General features: G+C 44.7%; 1 protein-coding gene across 5 annotated transcripts in view; it reads right to left on the bottom strand.

The window, feature by feature from the left end:
* Window positions 1-849: 849 nt before the first annotated feature.
* SEMA5A (semaphorin 5A) overlaps window positions 850-21,139 on the bottom strand; it is a 472,196-nt gene continuing 451,906 nt past the window's right edge. For 4 of the 5 annotated variants that reach the window (XM_045863616.3, XM_064596869.1, XM_064596870.1 and 1 more), the window contains exons 19-23: window positions 20,735-20,905; window positions 17,683-17,838; window positions 16,238-16,285; window positions 11,491-11,702; window positions 850-8,432 (exon numbers count right to left, since the gene is read on the bottom strand). In XM_045863616.3, coding sequence (XP_045719572.1) covers window positions 8,313-8,432; window positions 11,491-11,702; window positions 16,238-16,285; window positions 17,683-17,838; window positions 20,735-20,905 — 707 coding nt within the window. In that variant the 3' untranslated portion in view covers window positions 850-8,312. Of the gene's footprint in view, window positions 8,433-9,139; window positions 9,313-11,490; window positions 11,703-16,237; window positions 16,286-17,682; window positions 17,839-20,734; window positions 20,906-21,139 lie in introns of those variants that run through there. The other variant, XM_064596872.1, reaches the window with a different exon arrangement.

Genomic DNA, 21,139 nt, shown 5'->3' with positions numbered 1-21,139 from the left:
AACAACACATGTTTGAATTGTGCCGTCCATTTACGCGTGGATTTTTATTTTTTATTAATGCAGGACTGTAAATTTTCTCTTCCTCATGATTTTCTTAACATTTGCTTTTCTCTAGCTTACTTTAAGAATAAAGTATATAATACATACAACATAAAATATATATATGTGTTAATCGACTGTGTCTCTGACTGGTAAGGCTTCTGGTCAACAGTAAACGATTAATAAAGTTTTTATGGGGGGTCATGTCAAAAGTTATATGGGGATTTTCAACTGCAGGTGTCAGCACCCCCAACCCCTGCCTTGTTCAACTATGTCTTGAACAATTGAGAAAGAGAGAGAGAGAAAGAGGTTAGGGGACCATGGATATTGCAATATAAAATGTGGCTTTCACTCAACAGAGGTTTTCCTGGGTCAGGCATCTTCTGTGTTCATGCTGATAGTCAGCAGTTCATTCTAGAAAAACCTTGTTTTAGGCAAGAAATAATGGAATATGGTGTGCTGGAGAGAAGATGAAAAGAACTTAATGAATGAACCATCAACAGTACCTGATATCGACCCCTAGTAAATTAAAACCCTGGTTGGCTTTCCTGTTCACGTAGGTCCTGTCGCCTGCAGAAATATTTCTATTACTTGTTTACTGCATTGCAGAATCATCGTGAAGCTGTGGGGCTGCCGATCTTGGCCACCACTCAAGAGGCCTTGGGATCTGAAGAACAAACAGGAGCTTGATCGGGGGTTTGCCCAGAAGGCTGTCCAGTCTCACTCTGATGAAACCTTCTTCAAGGAGCTGTTACGCCTTAGCACCTCTGGGGGCAAAGGGAAGTTGAGGCAAAGAACAATTCCACTAAATTGTTTCCTAAATGGTAGGATTTATTTCAATGCTCACATACAATTGAATGAGACAAACTATTTACATAAAACATAAGTACAAAAAATATAATACAATTTATACTGTACATAGTCAGGATTCTCTTCTTTTGTCCGAAAATGTTGGCAGATAGAGATGGTGTGGAGGGGATGCTATGGAGGGAAGATTGCACTCTTAGTGGCACTCAAGATCATTCTTCATGAATTTATTGTTTAAAAAAGATGAATTGGTTTGGATTATAGAAACTGGCAATTCACCAAGAGCAGTGAGCACGGCATTTCCCCTTCTGTAGTAACAGCTCATTTTATCTTATAAATATGTTTGCTTTCCTCAGAGTTGGGACCTGGAGCAGGTGTGAGTTGGTTTCTGCTGATCGGCGGGTAACCCCCCCAACCCGCCTCTTCTCAAAATTTCCATACTGGATTCAACGTACCAGCTCATGAGCTCCCTGCCTGGGATGCCACAGTTGGTACCTCAAACTGATTTTTGAAAGCAATGTATCTGTCAGGTGTCATTAAACAACGTTCTTGGATATAGACCTGGACAGCTGTCAAGTGAGCATTTAAGACCAATGAACTGATGAACAGAAAACATGAAAGTGAAGACTACTGGGAATCTGTATTACACATTTCTAATAAGGTTTTTGTTCAAATGAAACCTTGAAAACCGAACGTAAGGACAGAAAAAAAGTGCACCCAACGGCCCAGTGAAGAAAGTTCTGGCAATTCACGAGGATTCCAACAGGGCAATCAAAACTCCAGTTCTTCATTCAAAGGAAGGGAAAGGCAAATGCTACCTCATCTAAAAAGCCCTATTATGATTAATACTTATTGTCTTTTAAAAATTAATTTTAAGGTCAAGAACTTTCTGCAAGTTTCCCAAGGGCTGTAGTTGGCTTTGGAGAAGGTTCAGTGAAAAACTGAAACAATCCCGAATACATTTATTTTGCATCACAAAACAGCAACAGTAAATTAACACAGAACGAGGCATTTAATAGCATAACATCTTCATAAGTCACGTCAAAGGGCATAACACACAAGCTTTGTCACCCACTTTTGAAGAATCCTACACTGGACCAAGTTTGTGCGTTTTCTTTGCAGATGACGTAGAGTTTCAGTGGTGAATGGAGGAGCTGGGCTTGAAGGTTCAAACCGTGCTTTCTTTCAAAGGGCAGAAGTTCAAGTTCGATGTTGGCCACAGTCACCGTATAAGAAAAAACACCTTTAGCAGAGAAAACACCATTAACTTTCTTAATCCAAATTAAGGTTGACAACTTTGTGTACTTGTAAGCAGTGTTGACGTTGGCTTAAAAAAAAAAAAAAGCGCACAAAGTTCTAGGTGGTTCTCATTCCACTCAGTGTATCTGTACCAGCTGTCACCAGCCTGATTTTCCTCTATCTGTGGACTTGCCTGAAGAGCGACAGTAACAAACACTCTAACTTCGACTGGCAGCACATCGGCATCCCTACCACAGACCAAACCCTAATGTGTTTTGTGGAAGATGTATAATTAAAGTGATGTCACTTTCTGGAAGGCTGAGACCAGAATAACCTGAACTCGGAACACACATCTGCCCCTGTTGTGGTGCGACATGCTCTACCCAGTGGGGGCAGACATCACACCTAGGATGTGCTCCATGGGTCATTTTCTATTCCTGAGTTCAAAGAGACATACAAGATTTTCTTCAAAGTGCAGCCAGTCAATCCTCTGCTTTGAAATGGAACCAATAATATCCAGATGAGATGATAAATCACCATCTCAAACAAGGCACTGGCAACTTTTTATAGGGAATTAAACTATCTGCACTTACATGGGATGGAGAACAATGCTTTTTTCTCAGTGACATGATAGAAGGACAGTTTGGGATTTTCCAGAATCCAGATTTTGCTCCTAGCTCATATTTATCGAGCATTTGAACCAGTTTGAACTACCATTCCCCTAACATTTGGACTACTTGGCATTAAGTTGCCACGAAGCTGAAAAAGAATAGGGTCACTCATGTTCCAACCACTGGCCTCAGATTTCTTCCTAAATATAAAGAGATGGGGTGGATGGCATTGCTGGTCCAAAATGTTGGTTTAAGAAGTGCCACAGAGTGGTTTTCTCTCTCTACTTTGTTCCTTTCTGGTTTTAAACTATCCTTGCCTAGTTACCCCCACCATGTAAATACAGTAAAACCTGTTTGAACAAAAATGGATTCTGACTCTGGTCATGGGTAATAAGCTTGATTGCTTTCGATGGCAAAACAAATACGATCTTTTGCAAATACTACGAGGCAGCTTACGTTAGGAACCGTACACCTGGTGTCAGGCTCTGAATTTGGTTTTGACGATGTTCTAAGTCCCTGTGCCGTGTAAGCTATGTTTTCAAGAGAGAACAATCTCCATTCCTGATGCTTTTGTAACATGTATCAAATTTTTGATAATGCGACATGTGACAGATGAAAAAACCTTGATCCACTTGCTCCCCAAAATATGTATAACACATCTTTAATATAAGTCCATTAAAAAAAGGAGACAGGATAATAAAAAAAAAAATGACAGAATAGTCATTATAGAAATCCCTGCCAATAATCCAACATTGCATCTTGTTCATTACTTTTCAGTTTCCAAAGGGAAAACCAAGGATTCCAGCAATTTATTTCCCTGTATTTTATCAGATTATCAAAACAGAGAATAGGAATACCTTGAGTCAGTATGTGTACAGTTACAAAGCATCTTTCAATCAATTATTATTAATGATCTCAATAGAGGAGAAAAGCAGAAATAAATTCCATAATGGTTTCTGGTCTCCAAATCTTTGATCTCTGAATAACTGGCATTCCTTTTTGTGTATTCCTCTGGTCAAAGTGACAGTTACTTTACGTTCTCCCACTTCACACCCATTGCCCAGAGAAGCAAGGTGCTGCTCAGCATGGCTTTGTTTTCTGACAATAGATAATCATAGGCAATCAGATCTGCCATGTTGTGTCCACATATTCTCACCAGGTAACAAGAATGGCCATGACGTAATGGAGACATGAGAAGGGATGAATGTATTGGGCATGCCAACGCAATCCGAGAACTCCACTTTTGCCTCATCTCAAAAAGAAGAGCAAAGAGTTTGCGTATGAGTTGATTTAAGGTTCTCATTGTAATTCCCACCTTCGGGAACACTGATTATTGGAGCTGGAGGCTTAGGGACAGTCCTGCTCTGTGGAGAATGGCTGCTTTGAGGTAGAAGCAGTTCACTATATCCCCCACTGGTACCTGTTGCCCCTGGATGGTGCCCCAGAGCCAAGCTTTTGAGATGGAAATGCTGACTTCAATGGAGTGGACCCCAAATGCCACACGCCAGAAAACCCCAATGGAGTGTAAAAGATCCTGCTGAAGGTGTTTTGACAGTGTCGGGGACATGTCCACGATTTATTCTAAAAACAAGTAAATATCATAAAGAAGCATCAGGATACTTGTGATTTCAGACACTACCAAGACTGCACCTTCAGTGTGCATTAAGGGAGTGTTTATGCAAAATGATTAGCTGAGTACAGACTTGATATATATTGAACATAAAATCTCCTCCGATCTTCCGTTAACCACTCATGTATCCTGTAGGTGGCTCTGGAGACACGGGATTCCTCCGCTGAGACTTTGTCCATAACTTGGAAGGTGGTCTGACCCACGGATTCTACCAAAGCCTCCAGTGGAAACACTCACCCTCCTGGGCTTTCAGTCCCACGACTCTCACCCATGTGCAGATAAATAAGTAAATAAGGCCACCCTCGGCTGAAACTCCCGCCTTTCGGGCAGTTGGTCCTGGAAGAGTCCTGGCATCGGACCCCAAGAACTGTGCGTGCATCGTGGCTCCCCACCTGGGACCGGCCCTCACACTCAGCTCGGGAGCCACCAGGTCCCCATTTTCACCTTTTCCCACCTTGGCTTCTCTTCTCTTTGGCATCATTCCACGAGTCCATGGGGCCACACCCTGGTCCACCCTGAGCACAGGGCGGCCCCTTCCCAGGGACAGGGGCTTCTCTGGGGCAGGGATGCGTGTCCCCCCACAGTCCACTCCTCTGCAGGCCCTGTGGCACCTCCACCCGCCCCGCATACACACACAAGGAAGCACCACTTGCCCTCAGAATGCACCCAAGTGGGCTTGCGGAACATCCCCGCAGGAATGGGGCACAGAAGCCTCCCTGAAGCAGCAGGGACATGGACCTCCAGCGAACTGGGCAACCCTGCAGGGAAGCACCGGGTCTGGTGGCGGTGGGGCTTCCGTGGGGCAGAGGTCCTCCCAAGTCACAGTCCCATCTCTCAGGGGTGACGAGCCCTTGGGCTCATGCCAGCCGCTGGTCCACAGCGCTCCTTGGGGAAAGCCGTGCAGTGTTCTCCTTCCATAGGACGTGGGCCTCTGTAGGCTGGGCGCTCTGGATGGGCACTCGTTTGGTCTGGAGAAAGGACCCTGACCAGCCCTGCTGCTGGGAATCACTTCTGAAGACTAATGTGAGCCGAAAGCCAGTTTCCTAATGAAAACAGGCAAACTTCAACCCTATCCAGAAATAATCCTAGAGATTTAACTATGATTAGTGTCATTCGATGTTAGGTTCAGAGGGGGTGCGGCTTAAAAGTATTAGTCCATATCTGTGCTGCTTGTACTAGGAAGGAAGGAAGGAAGGAAGGAAGGAAGGAAGGAAGGAAGGAAGGAAGGAAGGAAGGAAGGAAGGAAGGAAGGAGAGAGGGAGAGAGGAAAACAGAAGGAAGGAAAAGAAAAAAAAGATAAAGACTGAAAGAAAAAGTCATCCAGAAACTTACAATGTGACCCACGGGGAAGGCGAATGTGGCAGCCTCCAGGAGAGCTGCTTTAGGGAGAAGGTCCGGGTGGACGTGGGAGGCACCCCTGTGAAAGGCCGCCTGGGGCTCAGGCAACAACCAGGGGTATGGAGGGGAGGCACACACCTACGAACAACAGCCGCAGAAGGATGGAAAAGCAAAAGTTACTCCGTAGCTGCTTAAAATACTTAGATTATAGTTAAAATTATTCTTAACGAATTGAAATTCTGTGAAATAAGGAGAATGTGAGAGAGACACAGAGAGAGAGAGAGAAGCCAGAGTAATTTTTCTTTAAGTAGAGTTTCAGAGAACAAAGATGAGAGCATTTCTCAGCAGCGGTAAGTTCCAGGACATATAATCAGCAAACGTGAAAACTCCAAGGGGAGGGTGGGTGCTGCCCCCAGTCACTGCAGGGGATGGACTGAAGTCTAGCATGGACAGCACTTAGAAAGCATTTCTAATCAGGTCCACGGATGCCTTCTCCAAATATTAGTATTCTCTTTCCCAGGGGGGATAAAACGACCTTTTAAGCTTAGAAAACACTGGGGAAGGGATTCAAAAGCAACTACATTGTGCTTCACAGTGAGGACATTTTTCTTAAAGGAAAGTGAAGACACAAGTTAAAGCATCCAATGCAAATCCAGCTGAGGAACAATGAGGAAACCAGCTGGCTGAATTTCACCTCCTCAGTGTGGACTTAGGCTCTGTGTGTCCAAGCAGAGCGGACTCACACAGCGGGCAAGCCACGCAGGAGAGGCAACATGGACTCCCCCCTGGAAAGACCCAGAACACCATTCAGGTGCGACCTCTCCGACCTCCCGGAGACCCCCTGCCATTTAAATTGGAATTTTAGTAGAGTAGCTTCTGAAAATCTGGGTATGTGAGAATATTTTCAATACAACAATACTCTTGACTAAACGTGGGATTTCCCCCAACACTTTCTGAAATTGTTTCTTTCAACTGGATAGGATAAAAACACGTATGCTAATAAGTCTGTGTTCCTCACTGCCCGCGCTGCGTACGTTCACCGATCTGAAGGTTCACTGTGCAATAAGAACGTGTCTTACTGTCCATGTCGGTCAGGGGTGTCCGATGAGCAGTTTCAATCTTGTTCTTTCTTCCAAAAATTATTCAACCAACTGCCATGTATTATTTATCAGTTGTTTATGAGTAATTTCTCCCGCTTTTTTCCTTTCGGGGACCTCTATGAATACATGACGGCACTCTGAAATGCTTAGCGGTGATCAATGCTCAGAACCACAGGGATCATTGACAACCTCACTTCCCTGCTTTCTCAAGGTACATGTTGAAATGCTGTTGCCTCCGTGCAGGGAGAGGTGGGAGGGGGCGGAGGGGAGGGCAGCACTGAGATAGATAGAAACACAAGGCACCAGAACCTCCTCACCGGACCCGGAGGCAGCAAATGACAGCTGGGTACTTGGGGCACTCTTCAATATGTACATCGATGGGCTGCAGAAAACCAGTTCTACACGTCAGTAATGCTCTGGGAAGGGGCTGATTGCCATACACTAGTTCTATCAGGAGACAGAAAATAAAAAGTTACTTCTCCTTAAATGTCAGTTCTTTCGAACCTTCCTATAACACGGGGAAAAAAAAAGTTGGTTTCAATTATATTTCAAAGTATTTTTAATACTTTCCCTCATTGGTGTTATGAATGTTCATGATCTTTCCTTGCAGGGATAAGAGAGGCTGAGGAGGATATCCAAATGGTGAACGAGTGGTGGTTTTACAGATGGCTCTTCAGGATGTTACTATGGACCGGACAGGTAGGCTTCCGGGCCAACCACGTGACAAAGAGCTCCCTGGAATGCTAGGAAATCCAGAAGTGAGAATATGGCGGCTAGCCTTGCAGCATTGCGCAGAATGCTGGACCCTTCATCATGCCTGAGCCTCTGGTCTTTAAGCTCAACTCCACCAGGGACAACACAAGAACTGCATCAAGACCAACAGAGGGATGAGTGTGTCACACCTCATACCATCACCTCTGTAGACCCAAGCCAGGGTGAATCCCTGCCCTTGCCCAGGTGAGAACCATCCAAAGTCCAAACACACAAGTTGCTTCCAAGGATTCCACAGAATTATCCAGGTTGGGAAGATGGGAGATCCATGGTGAATAACTATACAGCCACATTCATATCCTTCATTTTATCAAATACTATGGACCTAACACTCCTTGTGGAGGGAGGGGGACTCTCAATGGAAGTGTCTATTTTCTTGAATTAAAACATCATGAAGATTTATGCTCAAGAGCAGGAAGACATTCCTATTTCTAAAGACTCCTTCCTATGTGGGTGGTACATTTATTAAAAAGCTCACGAAAACAACGGACTTGTTAGAAAAATGGACTGAACACAATAAAAACAAAACAAAACAAAACTTCACGCATGGCTCATTCAACAACGATCAAGCACTTAGACCAGGTTTTCACGACATCATATTTAGATTTTTGTTGCTTTTAAGGATGTCTGTTTTTGGCAGCAATGGGACACTCGTGGCTTGAAATGCACTTGAAATGTATCCAAACTTCATCTCTGAAGTCTTGGAAACATGGGCAGTCATGGAGGACAGGCCTTGAGAAACTGGGGGATTACAAGAAGCCAAAAATATAACAGCTATTAGTACTCATCGTAATTATTGAGATCTGTAAAGTAGGCGTTAGAATAGGTCTTCCCAGTGAGATGCGGGTTGAAGTACTTGTTTCTTTCCTCTAGGATCAAGTTGTTTTTGTTAAATGCCTGTAAAAAGTAAAGTAATAATAAAAAGAAAGATTTAAGAATACTCCACAAGCAGTATTTCGGAAAGATAACATAATGAGGGGACGATTATGTTGAACTTGAACTCCCTTCTGAGGCTCCATTGTTCTAAAATGATTTCTCACTTACTTGCTTCCTCCCCTTATTTGCCTTCCTGAGGACCTGCCTCATGACCAGAATGAGGTTGGCAATTTTTGATATATAGATCTTGAGAAATCTAAACCTTCAACAAACCTAAAACTCTAGTGATTTCAAATCAACAGACACTTTGAATGTTATGTAACTGAGTAGAATTTAAGCTGCTTTCTGATTATCACAGACAGATACATTGATAAGAGATTTTGAAGGAGCTTATTTAAGTAAATGCATGAAATTTCAAATGGCTTGATTTCTTTTCATTTTCTACAGTTAGCAGGTGAGCAAGTGATGAGAAAACAGCCATTCTAAGTTGCTGCCTGGGCATTTTGCAGCCTGACAAGCCCATTCAGACCCAGAGTCTGAACATTTACCTAAGGACCCCAGTTTAGTGTTTCCACATAAGTTCCTGTTTTGCTTTTCCTGGGGCACCTTTTTTTAAATTTATTTTTTAATTTAAATTCAATTAGCCAACATATAGTACATCACTAGTTTCAGATGTAGTGTTCAATGAGTCATCAGTTGCATATAACACCCAGTGCTCATCACATCACGTGCCCTCCTTAATGCTCATCACCCAGTTACCCCATCCCCCACACACCTCCCCTTCCGCAACCAGTCAGAATGGTTAAAATTAACAAGGCAGGAAACGACACATGTTGGCGAGGATGTGGAGAAAGGGATCCATCTTACACGGTTGGTGGGAATGCAAGCTGGTGCAACCACTCTGGAAAACAGTATGGAGATTCCTCAGTATAGAGCTATCCTGGGACACTTTTTAAAATAACCACTTAGAGGGGCGCCTGGGTGGCTCAGTTAGTTGAGTGTTCGACTCTTGATTTCAGCTCAGGTCATGATCTCAGGGACTTGAGATGGACTCAGTGGGGAGTCTGCTTGAGATTCTCTCCCTCTCCCTCTGCCCCTCCCCTCCGCTCACTCACCCTCTAAATAAATAAATAAATAAATATCTTTAATAAAATTAAAAAATAAAATAGCCACTTAAGAGCTGAGCCTGTAAAACGTGAGTGATGTCTGCCCGAACCACCTTATAAGTAACAGGTGTGCTACCCTCTCTCTGTCTCCTGCTCACTGCTGACCAGGGATGGAGGACTGCCCTTCCCCAGGCTCACGGGCATGGGTAAGTAATAATCCTTGGGACCTGACTTCCTTTGAGTGAGTGTACTGAAACTGTGCCTTCAGTTAAAACAATCCCGGGGTTTCTCTTCCCCCAAAGGAGGAGCTCGGGTGCTGAGGGAGCTGCCTGCTGATCCCGTGTGGCCTGTACCTTCTCATTCAGCAGGCCATAATATGCACATTATTGGGGGGCCCAGCTATGGACCCCCCAACACAGGCTACTGTAGCCACTTCTGACACGGATTGTCCTTCCTTATTAAGTCATTAAAGTCACCTACACTTTCAAAATGCAAACTATTTAATATTTACCCTCAATATTAAAAGAACTGATAAAGATGTCAGATGGTTGGCAGAGGCCAACTGTCCAGGACTGGTCTGGGCAAGGTATCAGAAGAAAGTTCCAGAAGGATCATTAGAGACTAGGCAGCAGTCAGTGCCCTCAGAGCCCTCTGCCCTCCTAGCAGTGAAACTTCGTATTATCTTGGGTGGTTCCTGGATCTCAAGTGAGATCAGAAGACCAGCTAAATTCTCTTGAGACATTTAAAGTAACACACAAGTCAATAGGTTGGAATCACATTTAGAGGAGCCCCATTCTTGGATTCTGAAGGCTTGTTTGAAAGGTTCTTGCTCATAAAAGGAGCTCACATTCCTCCTCATACTCTGGGAGCTCAGTGCTGAGAGGGTGTGAAGGGAGTGTTATTAGTGCCTGGGGCTTCATTCCCTGGCCCTAGCAGGTGATTAGCATCAGGTGCTGGTGGGTTCTGGATCCTGGTGTAAGCAAGACGCACGGGTAAAAGCCAACTGGCTCTGTCTCTGTCCAAGTAAACAAGAGAGGACACTGTGGTCCCCAGGACACAAGACCTCCCAACCACCTGAAGTTGTAAGGGCTGAAGACGTTCTATATTCCCACATGGGAAGGAAATCAAATTTCAAAGGAAACCATCATAGCAGAGAGAGCATTAAAATGCTCCCTGGGAATGTTACGGGAACCACTAATTTAAGAGGAATATCAAAATGAGAACGTCCTTCATTCATGTGGGTGGCAGGGCATGTGGGGTGAAGTCGAAAAGAGCCCTGTGTGTCCTTCCAGCTATACCCCGACTCCTGCATGTTATCCCATTTAGTCCTCACAACAGAGATATGACCGTACACATTGCTATACCCATTTTAAAGATGAAGAAACTGAGGTTCAACGAATTAACTGACTTGTATTCTAAACCCTGACACACAATGCCTCAGCTGGTGACTCATGGACTCAGGTCTGCCTGGTCCAGAGCTGATGTCCTTTCCACTCCTTCTTCCTCAGAACGAGGAGACTGGCCACTGACTCTCTATTTCTGGGACGAACACTGAATTAATCACCCATTGAGAAAATTTAACAGAACACTTCATCCCACACTAGTCACATAATAGCATGCAAAGCTGAAGAGCCTTCATTATGCATAAAATTTATTTGAAGATAGTTTTTATCATAATGTAACAATTTTTCTCAGGATGTCATCCTGGGGATTGGAGGCAGAGCTGGACATCGGCCAATGACCCAATATTTTCTGGCATTTTAACCATTGCTGTTTCCAAGTCCTATTTTTACCCTACTTCCCCATAGAAGGCGCCATCTTTTTTGTAGGCAAAGCAAAGCTAAGACGGCAGCTCACCATGAGGGGCACCCGTTACCTTGCTCTCCACTCTTTCACTCAAGCCACCCCCCACCCCCGAGCTTGGCCAATGGCCCCCAGGGCCCTCCTTGCACCTCCATCTGCCGATCCCTTACCTTGATGGCTTCCACCGAGTCATACTTGTCCAGTTTGTTGATGTGGTTAGTTATGCTGGTGTTGAGCGGGGCAGGAGCAACAGGGTGGATGACGGTGGCGTCGTGAGATTGCTGCTGGTACCGCTGACAGTAGGTGTAGATGAGCAGAGTAAGGAGGCAGCCCAGGATGGAGCTGCTCAGCCCCACGGCAATCATGTGGAACACATTGAACTCTGGGAAGACAGTATCAAAAGTGATGCTCCTTTGGAAAAGAACACACTACTCAACAGCTCAACGCACTTTGATGAAAAGAGCAAGACAAAATAAAAGGCCCGTGACCTTCCTTTGAAATGTCATGGCCACCAACACACTCCCCCACAGGGAGCACAGCATATTTTAAGTGAATGCTCTTACGGACTATAATGAGTCTTTAGGAGATCACCCTAATATACTAGCAGAAGCATTTTTTTCGTTTAAAGGATTGCACAAGTCTGTTCATCTGTTTCAAGTGCAGCATGATCTCTGGTCTAGGGGGTTCCTAGAGAACATTTTTTCCATGCTCCTTAACAGGTGGAGCATCTCTGCCTACAGCCTATATGAACAAAGTGAGAATGCATTTACTGCTTCCAATTATTGCTCAAAAGTACTGTATTTTGGAGACCTGATGAAGAAAATTTTGTACCAAAGAAATAAAGCATTTGTGCTGAAGAAATAAAATATGATCTTTTAAATGGTTATGAAACAACCCTCTTTCACATATTTTTTTCTATTAAATAGCATCTTTGGGTTATTTTCCTTGAGTTATGAATACAAGATATTGAAAAAATGAGCAGACATGGATTTATGTCTATAATATGGGATTGGCTTGAGGGACATCAAGGTAACATAACAAAGATCTTTGTAATGTCTGAGAAACAACCACACAGAAAAATAGACGTTCATCATGTGTTGATAGAACACCACACAATGAAGGTTTCAAGCCTTTCAGGGAATAAAGATAACATCTGGGCAATGCTCATGAAGCTGGGCTTAGTGAAAATCGGGTGAAGCAGAACATGACCTTGCTTTTTCTACGCTGTGTTGGTGCTATGTGTAACCTGTCGCCTGTGGGTTACTGGCCTTGTCCCTGCACCCAGGACACATCCCGAGGACTGGCTTTCCCCCAGGATGTCCCCTCCACATACCACCAGGGGGTGCAGTGCCACCCATGCTCTTCCCTGATCTGTCTGTCCATCCTGCACCCAAAGAGAACCACTGGAAATGCCTTCTCGGCACACTGCAGACACCAGGCAAATCGCAGAGCCACAGAGAGAGGCCCCCAGGCTCTCAGGGAGAGAAGGCCTACAAGCTTGTCCCTTGCACCCAGGCCCTGGGGTGTTTGCCCCTCAACCACCCTGGCTCCTGCCCGAATGTGCAGCAGAGGTGGGGTACCCTCACTGTCCCCACACCCTCACGTCTCCCTCTATGCCATGTCCCTTTGCTACTCCCGGATGCCGTGTTCCCGGGACCCCTGAGAGAGGGAGCGGCCTCCCCAGGTGAGTGGCCAGCATGCACAGAGGCTGGGTTCATTGTAAGCTGCAACCCCCTTGCTCCTACCCCATTCCTAATGCAGGCGTCCAAGTCTTCAGCACCAGACCCTGGATAAATCCCGGCAGATGTTACTAGAATATTCCACAAGCATCACCTGCTCCCTACATCCACCGGTTTTTCACTTCTTGATTCTTTGGTCCGTGGTTTAACAAAATGGAAGCAATTCATAAGCCTCTGGCCTTTCCCGATTTTGTCTGAAGCCTCCAGAGCTGGACAGCCCCCCACGGGGGCCGGTTGGACAAAGCTTCCAGGGGGCATCCCAGCAGCCACCACCAGAAGCGTCCACCATCACACTGAAACTGTGCTCAAGGTAAGCGAGAGCGAGAGCAGATCTCACATGTGCTGTCACTGTTTTATACTTTAGTCGTCTTGACTCCCCAGGGTCAACGCCATCTACTGATAAAAGTACTTTCTGCTGCACTGGTAACATTTTATTATAACATGTGAAAGATTCATGATGCTCTCCATATGCAGATACTTTGTCATTAGTCAAATGGATCACGTGTGCAGGTGCCCGGGGAGGCTGGGGCCAACTGACATCTTTATGAGGATTAATGAGGATTATCTAGTCTTTGTGTCTCATGAAACTAAAACTAAAACTAATAATAAATTGAAAAATTTCAATAGGCCTACATTTTTCTACATAGGGAAAAATAGTGTATATTAAATCTCTTCTGAATTTGCTTAATGTGGCTCTTTGCTTGGAATATGCTTTTTTTTTTTTTTTTTCTGTTGTTTTTGGTCAGAAAAGCTGAAATAGAAACCACCTACCCAGTTCACTCAACTGGATGATTTCCTGTACAAAATTTGATTGATTTCTCTTCAAATGGGAAAAAAAAAAGACATCTTGTTGTCTCCCTAAACATCCCAAAATACTTTGCTAGGTGATTTCTTTTACCCATCAGCCCTACAATCAGATCCATATGACCTCTGACTTGCCTGTCCTGGTGTGTCAATGTTAGCAGCCTAAAGATCTAAAAATATCAGTTGTGAATATTACAGAGTAAGGAATGTCTCTATGATCTAATCAATAGCATGTCAAGGCTTGATTTGGGATCGGGTAGCCAATTAGCCCATCTGACTCAGACACACAGATGCAGCATTTTAGGATGGGAATGGATGTTGCACCATGTTCTCCCAGAAGTTCAAGGCCTTTGAAGGTCTCCTATATCCTAACCCAGAGAAGGCTGGCTGGGGAAAATGGTTTTTGAATCTCTGATGGGCATGGAGGACCAGTCAACTCTGCAGAGGTATCAGCTGGGTGACCCGAAGTTCTATCTTGGCCTCCCATAGGACAGGGGCACTCCTTAAAAACTCTGCTTCTCTTTGGACCTACGCTGCCTCCGAGGGCAGCAGGTGTCCCTGGATCCTGGGTGTTGTCCAAAACTGTCTCCTGACCAGGGCTGCCCCAGACACAATCCTCCCAGATACCCACTGCCAGGATCCTTCTCCCATGGTACTCTCAGCTCCCATTGCCTGGATCCCATCTGTGACTCCAGTGCTGACTACCTGTGTGAACTTTGGCCAGTGGCCTCATCCCTCTGACTCTCACCAACCTTAATGCAGATGACAGTGCATGGCTGCAATTCACAAAACCAAAATCTCTGGAAACGGATTTTTCATCACTCACCTGGCAGCAAAGCATGACCTGACCCGACCCTTTTGCTGCAGAACTAAATAGAACTGCAGGAGAAGCATTGGCACCTTCACTTTGCCCACACTTCACAAAGCATCATGAAAGAGACTGGTTACAGAATGTAGCCCTGGGCACTGCAGAGTGTTACATAATAGACATCATATGCCCCAGACGACCCACCTGAAATCTGAAAAATGCTAAATTCTAAAACCCTCCTGTATTTCCAAAGGTTTTACATTAAGGAACTGTGAGCCGAGGCACCTACGTGAACGCTCTTTGTGAGGATCAATTTCTTGCCATTTAATACGGTGGTGCAGAGTGACTGATTTAAAAATATTAACGGACACTTACAGCTTTGATTATTTTTATGGGAACTAGTGTCTATTCATCTTCCAGTGGATCCCAAGTCAGTGACTGCCAGTCTGTGAGCTCTCTGAACCAATGTAGGTCAGACACCAGACACTGAATGTCTCAGGCACTGGGGTCTTTTATGATATGACTGCTGGTTCCAGAAGGGCTGGGGCTATTGGTGTCCCCATGGTCAACTCAGTGCCCCTCACAGAGCTCATGGATCGGGTGCTCCGCAAAGATTAATAAATGAACAGATTAACAACTAACTAAACAGAAAGAATGCAACAAATAGTAAGCTCTTAATTAATGTAGTTAATAACAGTATGTACATTCCTAAAACACATCCACGAAGCTCTGGATTCTTATTGAAAATAAACAAAGACCAGAGCCTCTGGCTGAGCTTCTGGGACTCTGCTGGTGGACTGGATTATGGCAGGAATGGATATTTATAGGTCACCAGCCACATGGATGAATCTGTGGTCTTGGTGTGGATACTAGCTCTGATTACCAAAGGTGGACAGAGGATGGGCTTTGACCAGTGGAGAGTCAGCCCCTCCTGTCCAGACAAGGTAAACATAGACAGTCAATCCAAATTTAGCATGAACTGGAACCAGAGAATGTGAGTTTTGTCATTCAGATTTGCAGAAAGTTTAAAAACCACCTCTAGAGATGTAGGTATAACCTTATGCCCCATTAAAATGTTGTCACTCCAGCAGTCTGCACGTTAGAAGCTGGCTGCCATGTATCTGCACTATAAATATAAAGGAAATGCTTGAACTGAGTTTTTTACTCTTAAGAAATTTAACTATATCTAATATCAAGATCACTGGTTCATAAAGCTTATTAGCATCCACCTAAAGAAATCACCCGAAAAGCTCATTAAGCCACAGAGTGCTGGGCCCCACTCAGAGAGGTTTTGATCCTACAGGTTGAGGCAGGGCCTGAGAATATGCACTCCTACCACCTCCCACAGTGATGCTGATGAGCTGGTAGATATTGCACCTGAGAACCACTCATCCAAATGTAAATATTGACTACTTGCATTCATACTAATCAAAGTATAAGGTGTTTGGATCAAGAGTTTCTCCAGTCTGTTCTTCTTGGGCCAAACATCACATGAAACATATGGGAAAAGAAATGATGGGAAAATATCAGAAATTAATTAAAAATTAGTTAAAAAGAGGAACTTACCCCCACACCGTTTCTCTTCTACACTACTGGATCTCGCCACAGATACTTCTGGAAAAAAAATTAAATCACGATGTGTAAAGGGTGTTGGGAAGAAAGAGCACATCAATGAGTCACTTACAGAATGTCTAATGATTTCGTGTTTTATGTGAGTCAAAGTTCCAAAAGCCTGATTACTTATTAAAAAAAAAATTGCATGTTTCTTTGTTTTAACCAACCTCAGATGTATTTGGTCAAGGTCATCTGGATTAAGAAGGAGTGAGTTTCATTATCACGGAAAGAAAAGGCTATGGTCCTCTGGGTTGAAACCAGGGCACTAATTTCAAAATAAGGCCAGAGTATGTGCTGATTTTCTGTTACCAAATATTCTGCCAGGTGTGCACCCCACAGTATTTGCCTGGGTGTTCCTGCCTCTGAACAAAGCAGTGTTGTCAAATTCCCTGCAGAGGGGACCAATCCACTACAGCTCCAAGGAAATCGCCATAAAGTCAAATAAAGCCCCCATTCAGCACCCACTCATGCTCTTTGCCATGACACATATTATATACCCAAGTAAAATGCCAACGAGAGAACAGATCCTAGGGATGGTTTAACCCACAGGGATCAAACACCATTTCAGGAGACCAGAGACATTATTCTTTCCTGTACTGATTTTTCAGTGGGTAACAAGAATTAGCAATATGTCTGTGGCCAAAAAGGAAAACAATACAATAAATACTTGCAGTTCTATACCTTACATGATGGAAGCACCTTATAAGGCTAAAGCTAATAATTTTCTCTAAAATGTGGTTACTTTTTCCATACGTGGAAGAAAACAAGGTAAATACCTATTATTACCTTGTAGGAGGTTGGTCTCTGCTTTGGTCTACATCACTGCTCTAAAGTCCACAGTGGACATAGACAAAATGACTTGGAAATATCTAACACCATGCCTACATATGACAGATGACTTGCTATCATCAACAACTGAACATCGATTCACATGGAAAAGCCTATAGCCCAAGGGCCAGCCAGTCTCTTCTCCAAGATGAGAGCCATGGAAGGTTTCCATCTTCCCAAGTAAACCAAGGTTGCATAAAGAATTGGCCTTTTTTCTCCGTACAAACACATGCACACAGCACTGTAAAGGCATTTAGCCTAATGTTAAAATAACAGGATAATCTATTTTGATTTTTTTGAGCAAAATCGTCTCACCGTGTTATAGGCAGTAAATTGTAGGAGATATTGTGTTAGAAAAAAATTCTTAACACGCATGGCCCAAATTCAAGCCTAAACCTACAGTTATCTGTAAATCTACTAATTACCTTGAAACCATAAGAGTTGATAGAATCATCTCTGTTCCACCAAACAAGACCTCAAATGACAGATAAAACTCCCACCTATGACTCATTTCCTCTCTAAATGATGGAAATGATTTGGTTCACACTGACAAGCCTCCCTGCCCTTACCTGGGATGAAATTGGCATCAAAAACACACGGCCGGCTCTCGGTGGTGTTTCCAGAACACTGGCTACCCACAGGGAACAGAAGGATGCACTGGCGGGCACGGACCTGCACTCCAGACATGTCGCACTCAGACCAGTCTGACCACTCAGACCAGCTCTCTGCAATGACCGGAAGACAGGACATGTGACAACAATGCCCCTGAGATCAACCCACCTGGACATGTGACAGGACATGTGACATGTGACAACGATGCCCCTGAGATCAACCCACCTGGACATGTGACAACGATGCCCCTGAGATCAACCCACCTGGAAGCACCACAGGTCACACACGTGACTTTAAATTTTCATATTACATTTTTTTTTTAAGATTTTATTTATTTATTTGACAGAGAGAGACACAGCGAGAGAGGGAATACAAGCAGGGGGAGTGGGAGAGGGAGAAGCAGGCTTCCCGCCAAGCAGGGAGCCCGATGCGGGGCTCGATCCCAGGACCTGGAATCATGACCTGAGCTGAAGGCAGATAGATGCTTAACGACTGAGCCACCCAGGCGCCCCTTCATATTACATTTGTAATGGGGCTGTGTATAAATAAGATGGACACGTATCCTCTGAGCACCCCAGTAAATAAATTACACATGGGCTGGAATAAAAGAGCTTGTAGACCTTTGAGCAAAAGCGCTTTTCTAAAATCCATGTTATTTTAGTGTTTTAAAGTCATTGGAATTGGACACACAATACACTAATTCATGAGGTCCAGCTGTGCAGAGACAGTCTGTGGTCAGGGGAGAGAAATCTTTAGTGCAGACCCCATTTCCCACAGGGCAATGCCCCTCCGTGAAGAGCAGTCCTCAAACCCTTTCCTGCCAAAATTCCTACAGGCCTCAGAGCTCGGGCAAGAGAAAGGACGGTGCGTGAACGAGAGAGACCAGGTCGCTGAGAGGGGCTTGCAGCTACTATGAGCACCTTCCCTTCTGCTACAAACACAGTCCTGCAGTCGATGTACCAATGTCAGGCAGTACCTGACGTAGAATTTATTTTATCCCAGGTTTAGTGCTGCCTATGTGCCTAAGATCAGGGCACGAGTCTGGGGTTAAGGCCCAGAGCTGAGTGATCTAAGGACACGTCACCCTGAAGTGGAAAATTTGCTAGGATTCATTAACTTCACCCAGGCTTACGGACGTGTGAAAAGAAAACAACACTCATATTTTAAGTAAGGAGGTCAAAAAAATGTGCTCTCAGTATTATTTGGAAATACTGAACAAATTAAAAAGGTATTTTTTAATGCAGTTTGATTTTTTCTTCTTCTTAAATTTCAGCATCATCTCTGCATTACAGGGAAAATCTGGAAATCAAACATGTGCCTGGATCCACGGTAAAGAGGTTACATTTTTCCTTAAAAACGTGTAAAGTGGGCAATGTCAAAGGGGTTACTGCCTATGTTCTCCTCTAGGATTTTGATGGATTCCTGTCTCACACTGAGGTCTTCCGTCCACTTTGAGAGAGGTTGTGGAGAAAGGGGAACCCTCTCACACTGTTGGTGGGAATGCAAGTTGGTACAGCCACTTTGGAAAACAGTGTGGAGGTTCCTCAAAAATTTAAAAATAGAGCTACCCTATGACCCAGCAATTGCACTCCTGGGTATTTACCCCAAAGACACAGATGTAGTGAAAACAAGGGCCATATGCACCCCAATGTTCACAGCAGCAACGTCCACAATAGCCAAACTGTGGAAAGAGCCGAGATGCCCTTCAACAGATGAATGGATAAAGAAGATGTGGCCCATATATACAATGGAATATTGCTCAGCCATCAGAAAGGATGAATACCCAACTTTTACATCAACATGGATGGGACTGGAGGAGATTATGCTAAGTGAAAGAAGTCAAGCAGAGAAAGTCAATTATCATATGGTTTCACTTATTTGTGGAACATAAGGAATAGCATGGAGGACATTAGGAGAAGGAAGGGAAAAATGGGGGGGGGAATTGGAGGGAGTGATGAACTATGACAGAATATGGACTCTGAAGGACAAACAGGGTTTTAGAGGGGAGGGGGGAAGGGGGGATTGGTTAGCCCGGTGATGGGTATTAAGGAGGGCACGTACTGCATGGAGCACTGGGTGTTATACGAAAACAATGGATCGTGGATCACTACATCAAAAACCAATGATGGGGGCGCCTGGGTGGCTCAGTTGTTAAGCATCTGCCTTCGGCTCAGGTCATGATCCCAGGGTCCTGGGATCGAGCCCCACATCGGGCTCCCCGCTCTCCAGGAAGCCTGCTTCTCCCTCTCCCACACCCCCTGCTTGTGTTCCCTCTCTCGCTATCTCTCTCTCTGTGTCAAATAAATAAATAAAATCTTTAAAAAAAAAAAAATTAAAAAAAAAAAAAACAATGATGTACTGTGTGGTGACTAACATAACATAATAAAATTAAAAAAAAATAAACGTGTAAAGTACGAGGTTTGGGGATGACTGTGAGAATCTGGTTTCTAGGCACTTTTCAATATAAATGGAACCTTCCAGAAAGATCTGCAGGAGCAAGTAAAAAAATTAAAAGTATGGGTGTTTCAATGTCAAAGTTAGACTCAGAAGAGGGTGTCTCATTTCCATTCCAAGCGGCCTCCACACGTCAGGACAAAACAGATTATTGGACGAGGATGCTGCCGCAGTGTACCCACTGAGCATCTGTGTTAGCCAGCCTCGGAGCTTGGATCCCCCCGACTCCTGGACCGGAGGCCAAGTCCTTCACAAGGGCTCTCCTTGCTCCCCAACCTGATTTTCAGATCCCATTACCAGGTTAAACCTTTTAATAATGCACTGTGATGACCCGTGTCTGTTACTAGTTGAGAAACTATGGCACGGTGAGAACTGTTTTTTTCTCCTGCGGAACAATGTGCTATGACGTCACTGCAAGGATAATAGTGCGGGACTGAGGTGTTCCCTTCTTTCGCTGTTTGCTCTCATGGGGTCTCATCACTTTCACCGTTTGCAAATCAAGGGAGGGAAGGGGCGGGTTGAGCCCCGAGTCGGGCAGTCAGGCAGGCCGCTTACCCGGGCAGGGCTGCGTGTTGCAGAGCGCCTCCTCCGTGTGCAGGCCCAGGCAGATGTCTCCTCCGTAGGCTGGGGCTGGGTTTGTGCACGAGCGGGTCCTCATGTAGTGCCCACCGCCACACGTGGCCGAGCATTTTGACCACGGAGACCAGCAGGACCAGACGCCATCCACTGGGAAGGGACACAAAGTCACAACACTTCTGAAATCCCGCTCTGACCAATCTGATGCGGCCGCGGATGGAACGTGCCTTGCAGGAAGGCACTGGTGCGCCCCCTGGCCGCTCACGGGGCTGTCTGGGCTCGTCCTCCTGCTGAGGAAACCAGTTTTGCATATTTCTCCCTATGCTTTCTCGGTGCCTCTTACTTGTTCTTTCAGACAATATTTCTAAACCTGTAACAGGCAAG

The sequence above is a fragment of the Mirounga angustirostris genome, unplaced genomic scaffold (genome assembly GCF_029215605.1).
Source record: "Mirounga angustirostris isolate CCGP_5_RB_7025 unplaced genomic scaffold, mMirAng1.0.hap1 SCAF_7, whole genome shotgun sequence".
Lineage (NCBI taxonomy): Eukaryota > Metazoa > Chordata > Mammalia > Carnivora > Phocidae > Mirounga > Mirounga angustirostris.
This window is presented reverse-complemented; position numbering and strand designations above follow the sequence as displayed.